The sequence below is a fragment of the Carassius auratus genome, chromosome 22 (genome assembly GCF_003368295.1).
Source record: "Carassius auratus strain Wakin chromosome 22, ASM336829v1, whole genome shotgun sequence".
Taxonomy (NCBI): domain Eukaryota; kingdom Metazoa; phylum Chordata; class Actinopteri; order Cypriniformes; family Cyprinidae; genus Carassius; species Carassius auratus.
The window spans coordinates 19,565,597-19,583,125 of record NC_039264.1 but is presented as its reverse complement, the minus strand read 5'-3'; the positions used below and the strand labels follow the sequence as shown (position 1 = coordinate 19,583,125).

Below are 17,529 nucleotides of genomic sequence, written 5' to 3'. Positions count from 1 at the left end.
AAAAAGAGATTTAAGCACATTGTCTTCATGCACCATATTTCAACACATGCTACTGAAATTAGGTGCTATTATTAAGTTATTCCGAGTAAATATTATATTATACATTTATACCACTACAAAACATTGTATTTGTAATATTCTATTTAAAAAAGTAAAATAAAATAAAATCCTGTTTCCACAGATATATGAAGTATCATGTGACACTGAAAACTGAAGTAATCTTGCTGAAAATTCTGCTTCCAGTTCCAATAGAAAACACTTATTTTAATAAATTATTCCAATATTTATGTCGGTGCCAAAACTTTTTACTATATAACTTTTTACTGCATTTTTTATTAAATAAACTGCATTTGTGAGCATATAAAACTTTTTTCAGATACATTCAAAAATCATATGAAATCAAACCATAAATGTGTATTTATTGTATGGAAAAGAGCAGCGTGAACATTATTCAAAATCTCTATTTTAGCACCCCATTGAAGAAAGTACATGATACAGGTTTAAAACGAATCAACATGGACAGAAACTCCTGTAAATATAGATTAGAAGAATGAACAAGTGTGTGTTTGCTGCTTGTTTCCCCTGAGACTTTTGCAGGTGCTTGTCATACGGCTGCCGCTGATCTCACACACCAGCTGCTTGCTGACCCATCCATCAACACAGAGTCCTGTTTACCCGAATACCTTCATCACTGTCACTCAGAGGAAGAGGGAAGAGGAAGGAGAGAGGAAGATGTGGGCCACTCAGCAGTGCTCGGCACATCTGCTCAATGATAAACGGAACAATGCCACGACGACTGCTAATCTTACACACAAGATCAAGGACATGGGAAAAAATACAACAGAGGCAGACAGAGAGCTGGGGGGGAAGCATTGAAAGAAAGAGCCTTTGTTTTAGCATATACAGAAGAAGAAAAGCATAGAAGATAAGGAATCAAAATGGAAAACAGGAAAGCATTTATCTATATGCTTCAGCTTGATCTATAAAACATCTCATAGATTAGCCTGATGTATAATCTCTGCCTGTCTCCTCCCCAAAATAACCATATATGGAGTTTACAACGCTTAGTTTTAATATGCACATCCTCATCTGCATAAAAATTCCCATGGATATTCCCAACCATGTCATTTATGGGTTACAATTCAATATAGCATATTCAAAAAATGGGCATTCATATGTCTACACAATTTTCTGGATGGGAATATGCATATGGAAATAATGGGCAGATGAGGTTATTTGTTATGAAAGTAGGCATTGTAAGCTTTATATATGGTTATTTTGGTGACGAGATGGGGTGGGGATTTAAGTATGAGCAATTTCTTGTCTAAAACTACTTTGGAGGAAATATAGTCTCGTGTAGCCAGACCTTCAGACTGACGGCTGTAGTGCTGGAATCTATGGTAGCTTTCATTGGCCAAGGCCGCCTATGAGGCCATTTGACCATCATGTGAAACAACCAATCACAGTTCGTTTTGTTCACCGTTACGTTTCGAGGTGTGGAAATGCTGCCGCTGTAACAGACAAGAACAGTGTGTAAAACTCACGGACATATTTTAAAGATTCTGTGCCGCAAACTTTAAATATTTGACATACTTTTGAAAATCCAGTGTTTGGTTGATTCGTCATCACAGTTGTAAACACGATGGCTTTCTACTTTCGTGAGGGGATTTGGCGCCAGCCCGATTTTTCAGAACCATGCACACTTTATATACTTTTTAGCAATAATTAGTTTGTCCACAAGTGGGGACTTTTCTGGACCATTTAACAGTAGATAATGAAGCTGAAGGATTTTAAAAACATTAAAAAAATGACTGGAGATGCAACAAAAACAGACGCCCACGTTGTTGATCGCTTGTGTGAGTGAATAAAGAAAAACTCTAGAAATCAACTTTAAAATACCCGTTTAATCCTTATAGCTTTGGTAGAGAAAGAGCTACAATTTCTAGTGCAAATGCAATTATTTATTTTGTATTTTTTCTGAGAAATTGTATATTTACACCCAATAAATTTTCCACACCTAGAACATTTTGCAGTTTCCATTATTTCAGTATACGGACCCACTTTATATTAAGTGGCCTTAACTACTATGTACTTACATTTTAATTAATAATTTAGTACAATGTACTTATTCTATACATACATGTTTTTACATTGTACTTATATTAAAAAAACTACATGTAATTACATCTGTATTTAATTTCTGTAATTACATTTATAATTACACTGTTGACCCATACTTTACACCTTAACCCACCCTTAAACTTACCCATACCTCCAACCCTCTCCCTAACCTTACCCCATCCCACCTCAATAGCAACAAAAGTGTTTTACAATACAATATGAACACAATAAGTACATTGTACTTAGTTTTTATTTAAGTACATAGTAGTTAAGGCCACCTAATATAAAGTGGGACCCAGTATACTTTGGTTTTTACATGTATGCTAACATATCTGTAGTGGGTCTCAGGGTCTGAATCCGGCTCCAATTGATATAGCAATATTGCCGGCATCCTTAACTATACCAGAGCAGACAGCTTGAGAACTTGCTGCTTTGGAAAGGGGCCCAATTACAATGCACTGGGACAGCTAACCATTCACAACACATTTCGTTTTCCGGAAGGCAAGCTTTCATCGAACCCAAAACCATTTATGTCAGGGAGAAAGGTGTTGTGATAATGTAAATTACCGGTTTGTGAAAAAGTTTTTGAACTACCAAGCATGAGAGCATGTTCTAGTACACCCCAAAACAAAATCAAGACTTTGTAAAAGAACATAACAGGACCCCATTAAGGGTGTTCTAGATGGTTTCTATCAAACCTAATGTATCATCAAAGGTATCAAAGTATAATTACATGGCATGTATGCTTATATATCTGTACTGTATGCAATTAAAGATTTTAGGATGAAATGTACACTAATGATTTATACATGAGGTCCCTGGTCCTGTCATGAAACCCTAGATGTCACAGGCCGAAAGGTTCTAACTAAATCTGACATAATGATTTCATTATTCACATGGTGAAGATAACTGGTTTCTTTTACATCTGCAGCCGGTGAGCTTGTTGCTCAACATTAAAATACTTGGCTAGTGCTTGCTGTTGCAGTAGCAGTGCGTCAGAAACCCTCCACCATCCCCAGCTCCACCTGTATAGATCTGCTAGAGGGGGATTTCATGTATGTTTAAAATGGGGGTTATTTCATGTATTATTTGTTCAGTGCCGGTATTTCCTACATGCTCAGAGCAGCATGTCTGTGGATGCATTGACAGTAGCAAGTCTCGGGACTCGCTCTGCTGCAGCAGCAGTAAGGTAGCATTAAAACTGTAAAATTGTAAAAACAATTGCCATTCATATTACCATGCTAAACTCTGAGAATTGTGCATATTTGTATGCTCAGCTCACAATGCACCCTGAAGCCTATGTTCATGTACACAATCAAACGGAGTACACAATGAAAATCTATAAGCATACACTGGGCTTTAGGGTTTGTACAAATCCCTAGCTATAAATATGCACCATTACCAAGTTCCACTTATGACTGTACTAATGATAGTCAATACCTGTGCACGTGCAAAAGCAGTATGATAGAGACTTTGGCCTTGCACAATGCAGATAAAGCTACTACACTGTTCATGAGAGCAAGAGCATTCCACACTGCAGTACACACATGTAAGCATGTTCCTGCTTGAGTGTCAGATCATAGATATCAAAACAAAGCTTTATTTTCATGCTGATTGCAGCATCTCTTGATAGCTGCACAGCATCAATGGTATTGACCTCTTCGGCTGCGTTCACACGCAAACTGTGTCCTCACCATGCAGATGTTGCTCGACTTATGACAGTAGTATCTAAAAGTAAACTTGGGCATATTTAAGCATATTTGTGCATTATCTAGGATAAGCCTTTGGTTGACTACCACGCAAATGCTCCTGCAACAACACACAATAGGTTTTGGTTAGCAGCCAAACAAGGCTTATGAGTTTAGGCTTTGATGTCCTCTTGCAGACCAGGGTTGGGGAAGCTCCTTTTGAAACTTGAGCTTGCTTAGCTGCAAGCTAGTTCAAGATTATGTTGCACAGGAACTCAAGAAGAATTGGTAATTTTTATTTGATTGTATTCTTCTGTTAAACTGTATATTTACCTTTGAAATGTTTGTTTCCATGACTTTAGCTACGTCAGCTAGTTGTCAGGTTTAGCTACTTGAGTGCAATATCATACTTGTATTATTATACTATTATAGCTTCAGTTAGCTTTTACCAGTTTTAATTGTAATTTTAGTGGGTTTTTTTTGTAATTTTATGTGATTTTCCCATCTGTCTTTTTAAAATTATTTTTAGCTCCATTTTAAAGGCATTTTGCTTTAAGTTCTTACATTTTTTGTCTTATATTTTTTTGTTTTATTTTATTTGTTTCAATTCGCTTTTTAGTGTGCCTGAAGTTTGAGAGAGAGAGAGAGAGAGAGAGAGAGAGAGAGAGAGAGAGAGAGAGAGAGAGAACGTTATATTAGGGTTTAAGTCAAGTTAAAGGTCATTACACCATTTTTCCACTTCCATAATGTGATATATTTCTAACCCACAGAATATTCAAGGAGAATAAATGCCAGACTAAGTTTTATCCATTGAGAATTATTAAATTAAAAGGTCAGAGTTGCATACAAGAATAGTAACTGAATGGGAGTTTTCCAAAAGGAGTGGAAGCCTATGTAACCATTTTGCTATTGGTTAGCAGTATTAGCAAGATGTGACATTTTACTAAAACATTACCAAAAAAAAAAAAAAATTGGAATTACACCAGGAACATCTATTAAGAAAGCAAATTCAGTCAATTTGGAATTCATTTTGATTTAAATACATCTTGCTTAGTTGTTAGGCTGTTAGAATAATGCACTGCGACATAAAGCATAACAGCAATGGAGAGTTAAGTCATGCTATGCCCGCAAAATGTTGGAAAAAAGTAGCTTGTTACAGGAAAATTTACTCTATTTTGAGAATAGCTGAGCTAATGTCACGCTACTGAAAAGTTAAGTTAGTAGCACTGCTACATACAGCTAGTTACAACACTGAGGGAGAAGCAAGGATGCTAGTAAATATTTCCTAAAGACATTTTTGATACGACTTACACGCACTGTAAAGAACACACCTCTAGGTACAGTAAACATGCTCAACCACACCTTTCCTTTCTTCTTCCATCTTAGGGTCTCCTTATTAAATGGCTTACAGGGATGAGATGAGACATGCACTAAAACAAGCACACACATATACGTATGATAACAAAATATGCAAAGCCAGTAATTGGAGGATGGTGAGAGAAGTCTAGTCTGTGTCTCTTTGTGTGAACTGTCTGGACTGCTCCTGGGAATTTCTCTCTTTTTTTTCTTCTCCTCGCTCAAGCATCCAAACACACTGTTATTCTTGTGAGGGCTTGAGGGCTTGTCTCTGGTGGCAGAGGTCTTGGTCTGTTAATTCCTCCGGACACACTGAAGCTCTGCAGGAGCCAGAGACACTGGGGATGATGAACATTCCAGAAATTGAGAGAGACACCAGAGGAAAGACAGAGAAGAGGGGTTTTCCTCCCCCATCAATAATACTTTTGTACGTACATTTATATATATATATATATATATATATATATTTTTTCCACTCATGATAACTGATGCTGTCATTCCACTGCCAAGCTCCATTACAGATGAACATATTTTGGTCCCACTGTTCTGGCACCAATGCTGTATGGCATTTCTAGACATTTTTTTTTCTCACTCGCTCAACTTTAACTCACTTTCATTAGAGCCAATACTTAGGGACACCAAATTCTTCATTCTTATTAATGCCTTTACATTTCCAAAGTTGGCAAAACATGCTTGAATATGAGACAAATTAGAACAAATAGCATCTGAATTTGTATGAATGAGTAATTTTTTTCTAAATCTTCTTGTGTCTTTTTAATATTCAGGGATGTACTTTCATGCTTATTCCAAAAATGATGTTTTCGTACAAATCACATTGTGCAAATTCATACAAAATGGAACCTACTGAATTTAGCTGAAAAATTATTGTGGCGACAAATTAAAAATTAATTTCCATGGTTTATTAACTTGTTTAATGTAAATCATGGGAATTATTCAGTAGAACGTGGCCACAATATACCTAAAACGAGGGAACAATTTAATAAGTTGTGGGTATAGCTTAATACGTTGCCGCAGTTTAACTAAAATGTGGACATAAATTAACAAGTGGGGCTCTGTATATATTAAATCACATCAACAATAATTTGCTTATTGTATATAGCTTCAGAAAACTTGTAGTGCAATAGTTTTTTTGTTTGTTTGTTTGTTTGTTAGAGTGTAATTTAATTCAACAAGTATTTTTCTTCAAAAATTTGTAAATAAAAATGTCACGTTGTGTAACCATCAAATCTCAAAAACTTTTTTTTACATTTTCTTTTAATTAAAAATATGATTTTTTTTGTCATTAACTATTTAATGTTCTTTTATTGTTAGTCCATATGACCTGAATACATAATGGATATAAAAAAATGATTAATGCAGTCATGAGGGCCTAAAATGGTCCTATGAGAAATCACATACCGTCTTAGTAGGTACTACATTTGAATTTGAAATTTGCGACCTATAAAAAAAAACAACTATTTTCTATAGTATGAATATGGGTGGTATGAATGAAACAATTTACAACATTCGCCATGTTGATCACATGACCTACCAGCATTTGAACCAGTGTCAGCTGTCAATTCACTGCCATTCATAAATCTTCTCCCATGGCTTCATGGGATAGTAAAGTGTCCATTGAATGAACCGGTATAGGTCATCCAAGTACTTTCTGCCTACTGGTTTTTGAATACTATGAATTTGGACATACTACTCTTTCAGTGTACCTTTTCCACATACTATAGTATATAGTAAAGAGTTCCTCAATTTTTTTGGATTGCAGATTAACTTATATTTGGCAGGCAAAAGTTTTTCCATATGTTATTATTCTAAACTGACAAAGTCTAATACTTAAAACTATAAATAGTTTTGATTCAATTCTCCTTTTGCATTCCACAGCAGAAATACATTCAGGTTTGGAATGACATCAGAGTGAATAAACGATGACAGAATTTTTGTTTCCGAACTATTCCTTAAAAGTCCCTCAAGCCAAGAGCTTGACCAGCTAAGCGCGCAGTGTTTGTTCACGATAGAAGTTCAACTCATTATTCTCATGCTTGGTCGGATGGGAAGGAGAGCAAAGGTTTTTGGTTTTGGCAGGAATCCCAGCTTGGCATGGACCGCCGGTGCTCGAGGTATGTGTGGGTCTCCGTGTGTCCAAGTGTGTCCGTCTTACAGAAAAGGTACAAGTATGTTTCTCTGTGCTCCATGGTTTCCCACACACACATTACTGGTAGATGTGGTTGCGCCGTGACTCATTCTCTTTGGCAAGGCGGCATCTCAAGGGACTTCACCTCCCTTAGTCCCTTCTTTCTCTGCCTATTTTTACCACAGCCATAACAGATGTTCCCTCATTTGCTTTTCCTTTTTCCTCCAAAACTGGATGAAGATATTCCTATCAAACTGTCAATTGATAGCCATCCATATCAAAACGTCTTTCCATATCAGCCCTTTCAGTTCAGCTCTTCTGACCCCGTCCCCCCTCTGTCTTCATTGAGATGTCAGTCATGAGCTACATAGACGCTGGATTTCCAGATTCTTCACCTGCTGAAGCTTTGGTTGGTGTGTGCGTGGGTCCTCACACATTCCTCTCCATCTTACGACAAAAGCCAGGGTCAGGAATGCAACTCATGCTCGTCACACACAAACACACGCTCGTATGAAACGAAACAAGAACAAGCACAACCAGAATGCTTCGTTATAAAACAAAATTCCAGTCTTTAGTACGAGCGGAATGGATGGAAAGCTTCCGGAGAATTCTGTTATTCACTTTTACCACACCAATTTGGAAAGCGATGTGTGTGCCGTGTCTATTTTATCAGCCATTGTTTCAACTTTAGGACATTGTGCTCACCTCCTGCAGTCTGCTGTCTTCACCTTCTCCTTTTTTTTCGTGTAGCCTATTCAGCGTTGCTTTCTTTGCAATCATTTCTCCTCAATAGTTGTCAGTCTGTGATGCTTCCTGTCTCAGTGGGGCTAATTAAGGATTCACCCATCTAAAACTGAGGAGAACACTGGATTCAGCAGACCCTGAAACTCACTCACCCCAATTTCTCCTGTTAGACATTAGTCTGACAGAGCATTTAACACTGTCTGAATCTAAACGAAATGTGTTAACTATTAACTTTATAATAGCTCTGAGGAAAACAGCTTCCCTTACGAAAATTAACCATGGTTTTATTGTAGTAAAAGTGTATTAACCATGGTCTTTTTGTTGAATTGATTACCATTTGTATAACCACATTTTTACTACAAACACACATAAACGCTTAGTTTAACAAAACCATGATTAATTTGTGGTTACCATGATTTAACTACAGTAACTATGTTTTTTTTTGTATTTAACCCATGGTTATTTTTATAACTCACCTCCAGAGTAGCAATATAAGCAAAATATATTAGTTATTCCAATACACGCGACGGTTTATCTTTCAAGTTACTCGCGACGCATTTTTCGTAAAGATGTCACGTCCTTGTCAGATCTTGAGGAAATGTATGTTAAAGCAAAATGGAAATAATATCTGTCTTCATAAGTTCATAGGTTTAGTAATGCGACACAATCCAAGTTCAAGTGGTAGATCATTTCTGAACAGATTTGTAAACAAACACTTGGCGTCTCAATCGAATTGCTTAAGTAAGTGATGTCGTCACCTAACTGACGTACCCCGCAGAAAGGGTCACTGAATCATTTTTCAAAGATTCGATTCACTGTGATGAATCGCATTCACTGACGCTGCGATTCGAAAGGCTCGTGTCTATCAGAGATTAGTTCGTCCTGAGGGGGGCGTGAGTTTAAGATGAGGAGATGAGAGAAACTGCAGCTCATTCACTGTCAGATCCTTTCCACGCAGCGAGAGCTGCTGAAGTTTGAACCAAACATCTTTTACGTGAGGACACGGTGTGGACGGCTAATAAAAATGGACTATTTTGGATAAATGTGAGCCAGTTGCCCCATGATTTTGAGCCTAGGAGTACACATTGGATTTATTTATTTTTATTTTTTAATATAAAATTCTGATGCGGTTAAAGGATGAAGGATCACTTCACTCATGCTTTCTTTTCCTACGAAATGATCTCGCGCACTGATTTGACTTAATTTAGTGACTATAACTTATTAAAAGGAGCTCGTTTGCTTTCACATAGTCGATTTTAGGGCTCGGTTTGTGAACTTGTAGGACTTGTGTAGAGTTTATCCTTTGAGAGGTTTGTCTGTGGGAAGTTATGTTCCCTGGCTCCACGCCGCTTGGAGCATCTTTGCGGCTCCGGTCGGGACGGTTTCGCCTGCGCTGGGACACATTTGGAGCACAGGGGAGATGAGAGCCGCGCTGATCCACTTTCTCTTCTGCTGCTTCTCTCTGCTTTCAGCAGCCGCTGAGGTAAGATGATAAGATTAAAATCTAAACGCATATGCATTGAGGTTAGAAGAAGAATAGTACGATGGGTTTTCCTTAAGAGAGAGATTTCCTTATAAATAGATAGAGCGAACATTTATAGGAAGGACTGTCATATGTCATATAAAGTTCTTAGATTACATACAGTTGAAAAAGAGAACATTTTCTGCACATAAATATGTCAAGTGGTGCACCATCAAGTTCTCTTGACTTTCAAGTTTCAACACACGTGTACTCATTCATGGTGTTTTTAATGAATCGTTTGTGCATTCATGCAGTTTGAGTTAAAAATATTAAGAAATAATAGTTTTCTCCACAAAGCTTTTTTTTTCTCACAAAAATATGAAATTTGAGCTATTTTTAAACCTAATGCTTGACACAGTCATAAGGGTCTAAATGGGACTTTTCTGTTTTCTTGCATGTTGTTTTTTGTATATATAAAGTTCTATAAATAGTTAGAAAGGTTTTTTTTTTAAACAGCTTTATAGTTTTTTTAAATAAACACTGATGAAATATTACGACAAACTACAACAAACTTAAACTTGCATTTGATAATTTTGTGTTTTATTTTTTTCCACAGGAAGCACCAATTCCACAAGAGCTGATTGAGAGACTCTCTAACAGTGAGATCCGCAGCATCAGCGACCTCCAGAGGATCCTGGAGATTGACTTCTTAGGTAAAGTCTCGCTGTTTTTCTAAGTAAACTGTATATCCTAATCTTAAAAGGCAATGGCAGTGGCAGCTTGTGGTGATCCATAGCACTGATTTGAATCTTTTGAGTCTTTTCAAAAGGAAAAAGATTCGTTCAGATTAATTCGGTTTTGCTTAGTGGCCCTTTGTGCAGCTTACATCTTAATGTAATAGGTGGCAAGAAGTATATGTTAAGAGTGACTCATTGAAACATTCACTCAACTGATTTGTTAAAACTCGCTTGCTAACAAGTTGCTAAATAAAGACTACAACTACCACAAGACACTGAATTGATCACGAGGGAAACGTGTCAAGTCACCAAAGCGTTGAGGCACACTGTTAGGAGAACAAGACTCTGGGAAATGTCCTTTCAGAGGAGACTCACTCAATCTTTCACTGCATTCAAAGTTCATGGACCTCGACACTGATTCGTGTTTAAAGCGAACGCCTCAGCGCTTGTTGCCTAGAGACCGCAGTCCCGTCCCTGCACTCGTGGCGCCACATGCGTTGCTGGAGCTTTTGAACTTGGTAAATGATGTCCTGTTTTGGCGGCACCAAATTAAATACGTCAATGTCAACATCAATGTAAGGCCCCATTCACACCAAGAACAATAACAATAAAGATAACGATATTAGCGTCCACACCAGCGAACAATATCGTCTGTTTATTCTAAGCGCAGGCTCATCTGCCACTTTAAATTCTCGAGCTCGTTATAGCAGGATGGATTCTGATTGGGTTTCAATGTTTGGATCGTTCATCAGCTGGAAAAAAATCATTTGGAAAGTAATTCCAATGATATTGTTTCTCAGTGCCTTTATCGTTATAGCTGTGGTGTGGACTCTGCTATTCTTTAATACTGAGAACGATTTTTCAACTATATATCTTTATCGTTATCTTTATAGTTATCATCCTTGGTGGCAATGGGCCTTTAGACCCTGAAAAGGCAAATATCCACTAAACTATATCATTAATTTTTGTCGCGTGCATTAAAAAGTAGCCCAATCATCGCTCATCGCATAATTCATTTCAGCTTTTTTGTTGATGAGTGTTTGTTTTTGGAAAACAAAATAAAAAGTAGAATTCAGAGCTCTAAAAAAATCATCTTATAGAAAGTTTGTTATTCAAAATCCAACCGACAGTGATGACGTCATTGCGTTATTTGCATACTTCATTACTATTGGTCATATTTATTGCCCTTATTTGCATTCTCAATCGTAATTCGTCACCCTCAGCTCCATTTACACTGGAAAGATGTGCAACTACATATGCAAAACCACATATTGTCAAAATCGACTAATTTGCGTGGTAAAATATTTCATTTTACGCACCCCACGAATCATATTTAAAGCAGGCAGCGCGGTACGATTTGGCTGGTTTCCGTTTCGGTTCCCTTGACCCTGATTGAAAACTTTTGACGCTTAGAAAGAAATGAACCGACAGGGTTGGTGCTTCAAATACAAACTTCCAGTGCTAATCTAATGAGGAAATGGCTGCAGCCGTAATGATATGAGTCTCGAATTCGGTTGGGCCCGTAAGCGCTGTAATTGAAATGCAAACAGCTGCGTCTGTGTGGCTGGTGCCTGAGGGAGGTCAAGAGACTCTCTCCATTATACTGTTGTCATGCCGCTTTATGAGTTGAGTGCGGCTGAATGCCAGCGCTGCTGTAATGTATTATTCATGCCGAATTCCTCATTTTGTGCGCGTCTCTGTGTGCAAGTGTGTGTTTGGGAGAGAAAAGAGGCCGAAGCTGAAGTAGAGTTTGCGTTTGTGAGGTCTGTTGCTCGCTAACGACTGTGTGAAAAGCCGAGTGGGTCGGTCGGCCACGGCGCTCAACCCTGCCTCCTCCTCCATTGGGCTGGTTTCTGGGGGCGACAGCAGGGGCATCTCTGTTCCCCGGGGTCCCGCTGTATGGCTGAATGGCTCTGTGGAACAGCATGATTAAATACTGCACACACTTTGGTCAGACTAACAATCCTGCTGTCCCTAAAGCACTTTCAACGACGCAATCCTTTCCGAACATCTTATTGTTGAGTCTGGGATTTCTCTGTGTGTCCTCCGGCGGCGCATATATTTGCTTTGTGATCTGTGTGTAAAGGAGGAAGTTTTTCATGTGAAGTTTGCTGGCAGGTTGGCAGACACCTTTATTCTTTATTTACATTAGTAATCAGACCGGGTTTTCTGGATATTTTCAATTACGTTCACAAAGAGGCTCTTTCGCGACAATAGTGAGGGAGGGATGTCGGCTCGTTCTACTTTGACTTTTGTGCTTCATTCTTTAGGTACAGAGAATGAAGTGCTGGAGGACGTTAAACAAGGCCACCATAAGGAGCATCTGTATAATAGCAGACACCTCAAGAACTCACACTCCAGACGCAAGAGAAGCATTGGTAAAAAAGCACATGCAAGTAATTACACACGTGCTGCAGTGCTCCCGTGATTGCTCTGTGTGTTTATTGGTTTGTTGTGTGTTTAGAAGAGGCAGTGCCCGCCGGCTGTAAGACTCGCACAGTGATCTACGAGATCCCACGCAGTCAGGTCGATCCCACGGCCGCCAACTTCCTGATCTGGCCTCCGTGTGTGGAGGTGAGACGATGCTCGGGCTGCTGCAACACCAGCAACATGCACTGCCACCCATCCAAGAAGCACCACAGGACCGTGAAGGTGAGAACACACATCTCTGCCTGTAAAATAGAAATTGTTTGTGTAAATATGTTTTGTTTTATATTTTGGATATAGAGTATTTATACATTGCTATTTTAAATACTGACATTATTCAATTATACATATTTTAGATGATTGTAATTTGTTTATATATTTTTGATAAACTATATAATATGTAGTGTCATTAAAATATTATTATAAAAATATATATATTATGAAAAAAAAAATCATAATTGATCCTTTACATTTTTAAGTTATTAATGAATGATGATTGTTTTTCATATTGTAAAAATACAAAATATAAAAATGTATACAAAATTTTTAATTACTTATGTATTTTTATTAATAATAAAAGCATTTATATATAGATCATTATAAAATATTATATAACATTTCTATTTATACACAATATATACATTGTTATATACACAAATGTTCAAATGATTATTGTTATTAATAGTAATTACAGAATGTTAAAGAATTTTACTGATTTTGTTTTATTTTTTATTTAAAAAAAAATTATATATATATATATATATATATATATATATATATATATATATATATATATATATATATATATATATATATAACTAAAATAATATATAATATTTTTATATAAAATTTTATATAAACATACATGCCATACATTTTATATAAATATATGTGTGTTTGTATAATATAAAATATTATTTAAAAAATAATTTATGTAATTATGTTAAATAATTTCACATTTACAATTTTTTTTATAAAGAACACATATACAATATAAAATATTTGTTTACTTTTTAAATATACTTTTTATACTTTATTTATAAAATGTATAGACTTTTCTTTATATAAAAATAATAAAGTATTTTAAATAAAGATGATTAAATAATTATTATTTTGCATGCTTTTTAAAATGTTAATCACATAAAATCTTTATTTAGGGCCGTGCACAGGAATTAAATGTTCTTTCTTTAACTGCACCTTCACTTCCCTTTTTTGCTATTCATTTTCTCCAATATCTCTGTCTCTCCCCTTTTCTTGTACCTGTCACTTCTTTACCAGGTCTACTGTTATGAACAGAACTGTGTCCACCCTGTTGCAAAACAATCACCTCATTGGCATTTGTATGCCAATGACTTTAATACCCAAACCTATAATTCATACAGATATATTAAAACAAGTTTTCTAAAGTGCCTAAATGCCAAAATTAGTAGCCTACATTGAAAAATCCAAATACAGAACACACTATTGCATTTTTGGTCTGACTCATATTTTTGTGTTGCGGTCTGCTCTAGCTCCCTCCCTCCCTGTACAATAAATCCATGTGAACATCTGCCTGCTAAATTTATTCAAATAACTTTACGTTTGATAAAGATGTCCTTTAGCACAGTATTCTGACTGATGATAATAATGGGGTGCTCCTGACAGTCTAACAGGTGCTAGCACTTTAATACTCAACTGGGTTAATAAAGACTACAGTAGAGTATTACAGATGAAACTGAAGTGCAATTAAAGCCCTGAACAAGTTACTAATTACGCTACATTTAACTGCTTCTTCTAGCAGCTTCCCCTCCTTCATCGAGACCCGCACGTCGAAAACATTTGTCAGAAGTGTGGAACAGATCTGAAGCACGTTGCTGCCAGTCAAAACCAACCAATGAATGATTTAGGCTACTATTGATTTATTAGCGAATAACAAAATCGGAAATAATTGATCGCTTTGATACATTGGGAAGACAAAATAAAAATGGCACATGCCGAAAATGATGCCTAAAAGTTAAGTCTAGGTAGGCAGTTCCCTAGGTTTTTTGGCCCCCCGATTTTGATGCAAATCACAGATGAGTGACAGTCGTTTCTCCTAGAGAGAGCAAATAGAGGATTTTGCTTCAGTCTCCTGCTTCTCAGATGTTTCTCCTGCAGAAAAGCCCCCAGTTATGTGTCTCTTCCAGAGTTTAAAAAGACACCTCAAGTTTCTCTGCAGTTTTCCAAGACACTAAATCCTGCAGCCATGCATACAGTACATAAAAAAATCTCAGTATGAACTCAGATGTTTCTTGCCTAATTCTTCCCAGACCACATTATCACATTCCCATTCATTTTAAAGTGCCTTTCCTACAAGTCAGAAATGATCTCATTTGTAGGACCTATAGGTGAAACGTCTGAAAGTTGATACTATGACCTTTTACCTGCTTTCTCCTTCACTGAGCACTTTTAGTGTGTAAGGAAAATCAGTTTTGTTGATGTAAATCCCCATGCGCACCAGGCCGTGACCGTGTTTGCCACTTGTCAAGCTCATTTTCGGCATGTAAAGCTTTTCACATTTCTCAATTTCAAAGTAACAAGAGCGAGGCGTAGGGAGTGCCAAAGGGAGGACAATGTCAGCGAGAATTTCAGGGCCGCTGAGCACACAGAAAGCATTTCAGGCCAGACTTCCGCGGCTAGTTAACGAATAGCCCTAACCTTGAGTTAACCGCGGCAAATACTGTGTATGTCTGTAACGCCGCGGCTGTGGGGTGTGTTCTGTTGAGTTTATCTAGCCAGCTATGTGTGTGAGTGTTCAGACCTGAATAAAGTATTGTATAAGTGGGCCTGCAGGGCAGCTGAGTTGGCATGGAGGGAAAGAGTCTGTCAGTATGATGTGAGATGTGTGTGTGTGTGTTTAGAAAGAGAGGTTTGTGGCGGCTCATCTGCACTACAGGAAACCGACGAGTCACATTTATCTCTCGCCTTATCTCACCTCTGGAACAGCAGAGGAAAAGTAGACTGTTGATAGGGTTATGAGTGTGTGTGCGTGCAGCTCAGGATGTTCCCACACTCACTCTTTCTTTCTCTCTCTCTCAGGTGGCCAAGGTGGAGTACGTACGCAGGAGGCCGAAGCTCCGGGAGGTGCAGGTGCAGCTGGAGGATCATCTCGAGTGCGTCTGCACGGCCAAACATCACTCAGAGTCCTGCATACACACGGGTACACTTATAATCGTTTGCTTTCCCACACCTTGTTTTATATTTCCCTTTCCAGCCTTTTTTCTTGCCCTGTCGTTTCCCTTCACTCTCCTCTGCTAAAAAGCCAGCCTAGTCCAAGGGCTAAAAAAAGTCAGTTATATATAGAGCGAGAGATAGAGAGAGTTTTATGTAGTCATTTCAATAATATTTAATGAATGACTATACTGTAAGAACTACGGAGCCCCGCACATGACATACAAGAAAAAATTAATTGTGCGCACAATTTACTAATTCGTTCCCCCAATGTACTAAAATGTGCACACAATTACTATTGCATTCCCTCGATTTACTATTTCGTTCACTCGATTTATAAATTGTGCGCACGATTTACTAATTAGTTCCCTCAATGTACTAAAATTTGCAAACAATTACTATTGCATTACCTCGATTTCCTATTGCTATCACTCGATTTGCTAAATTGTGCGCATGATTTAGCAAATCGAAGGAAACAAATTAGTAAATCTGGCGCATAATTTATAAATCGAGTGAACAAAAGAGTAAATTGAGGGAATGCAATAGTAATCGTGTGCACAATTTAGTATATTGAGGGAACGAATTGGTAATTCGTGCACGCGATTTAGCCTACTATTTTTTCCTGCATGCCATGTGCGGTGCACTGTAAAGAACAAAGAAACAAATTGCTAACTTTTGCTAAAATTTCTAAAATTTAAAAAATCTAACTTTATTTTCCTTAAGTTGCACACTTGACCTATAGACCTTGAAGAACAAATAACAAAGAAACAAATGAAAAGCAATCAAATTATATAATTTTTTTTGTCCATTTCCATCAGTTTCCCCTTTCCCCTATTGGCTTTCCTTGTATGCAGCTTTTTTGTCAGTTCTGCAGGTGTGCTGTCAAAGCCTAACAAGGTCTTTTCTTCACAGCAGATATAAGGTGAGCGTGGCACTGGATAAAAGAAAGCAGAGGAAGGCCATGGCATCCAATCAGATAACTCAGACTGCACGACAGCCATTGAGTGATTTCATCTGAAAAGACGAGGCGGATATGAACTGTTCAACCCCGAGCGAATCAGGACAGCCTTTTTGGATCGCTTTGGACTTTTGATGCACCTTTAGAAGCACCCCGAGAGAGACTTTGGTTTTGGATTAAGACCCAGGGGAGCCAAGCACAACAAACTAGAGACTGCAATGACAGAGACTTTGAGTTGCAGACATTGAAATTCTGATTCTATGACCTTTTAAAGGAGCATCTATCATGACTTTATTTGTGTATCAAAATCTATTTTCTCCATCAAATATCTGTATCATCTTATTTTTGTAACTGCCAGTTTTCTATCAACACTGATCTTCTCTTGTATATGCCGTAGAATGAACGAGTACAACAAAACACAGTCTGCAGTAACTAATACTAATAAAGTGCATACATTTTATTGTGTTTGTTTGACAGACGACTGTCCCGAAGATCAGTATGATTGTGTGCATTCATTACACCGTGTTCTAGCCAGGACCATTGTGTTAAATCTTATCTCTTCTATGTCTCTTCCTATCTGAATTTTCTTTCAACCAACTGCAAACACAGCAAGCAATGAGAGACAATACATTTTTTTTATAGTCTACTTCAAATATATGTTTCAGGTGAACTTATTAAGGAGATGAATGCAACCCCAATGT

The 17,529-nt window shown here is 37.4% G+C and overlaps 1 protein-coding gene and 1 long non-coding RNA gene across 3 annotated transcripts; one reads left to right on the top strand and one right to left on the bottom strand.

Annotated features, from left to right (window-relative positions):
* Window positions 1-4,798: 4,798 nt before the first annotated feature.
* On the bottom strand, window positions 4,799-8,881 carry LOC113039943 (uncharacterized). Its single transcript, XR_003275106.1, has 3 exons — window positions 8,532-8,881; window positions 8,017-8,164; window positions 4,799-5,503 (listed from the first exon to the last, which is right to left on the bottom strand). It is a non-coding gene; the product is annotated as an uncharacterized LOC113039943 (long non-coding RNA).
* A 129-nt stretch (window positions 8,882-9,010) lies between these two features.
* Window positions 9,011-17,304, top strand: LOC113039942 (platelet-derived growth factor subunit A-like). 2 transcript variants are annotated; one of them, XM_026198118.1, is made up of 6 exons: window positions 9,011-9,538; window positions 10,134-10,230; window positions 12,525-12,632; window positions 12,719-12,906; window positions 15,739-15,859; window positions 16,786-17,304. In XM_026198118.1, the coding sequence occupies exons 1-6, from the start codon at window positions 9,476-9,478 to the stop codon at window positions 16,794-16,796; spliced, it is 588 nt and encodes a 195-aa protein (XP_026053903.1). In that variant the 5' UTR covers window positions 9,011-9,475; the 3' UTR covers window positions 16,797-17,304. The 2 variants fall into 2 exon arrangements, with proteins under 2 accessions (XP_026053903.1, XP_026053902.1); XM_026198117.1 differs by having other exon boundaries at window positions 9,012-9,538; window positions 16,783-17,304.
* The last annotated feature ends 225 nt before the right edge of the window (window positions 17,305-17,529 follow it).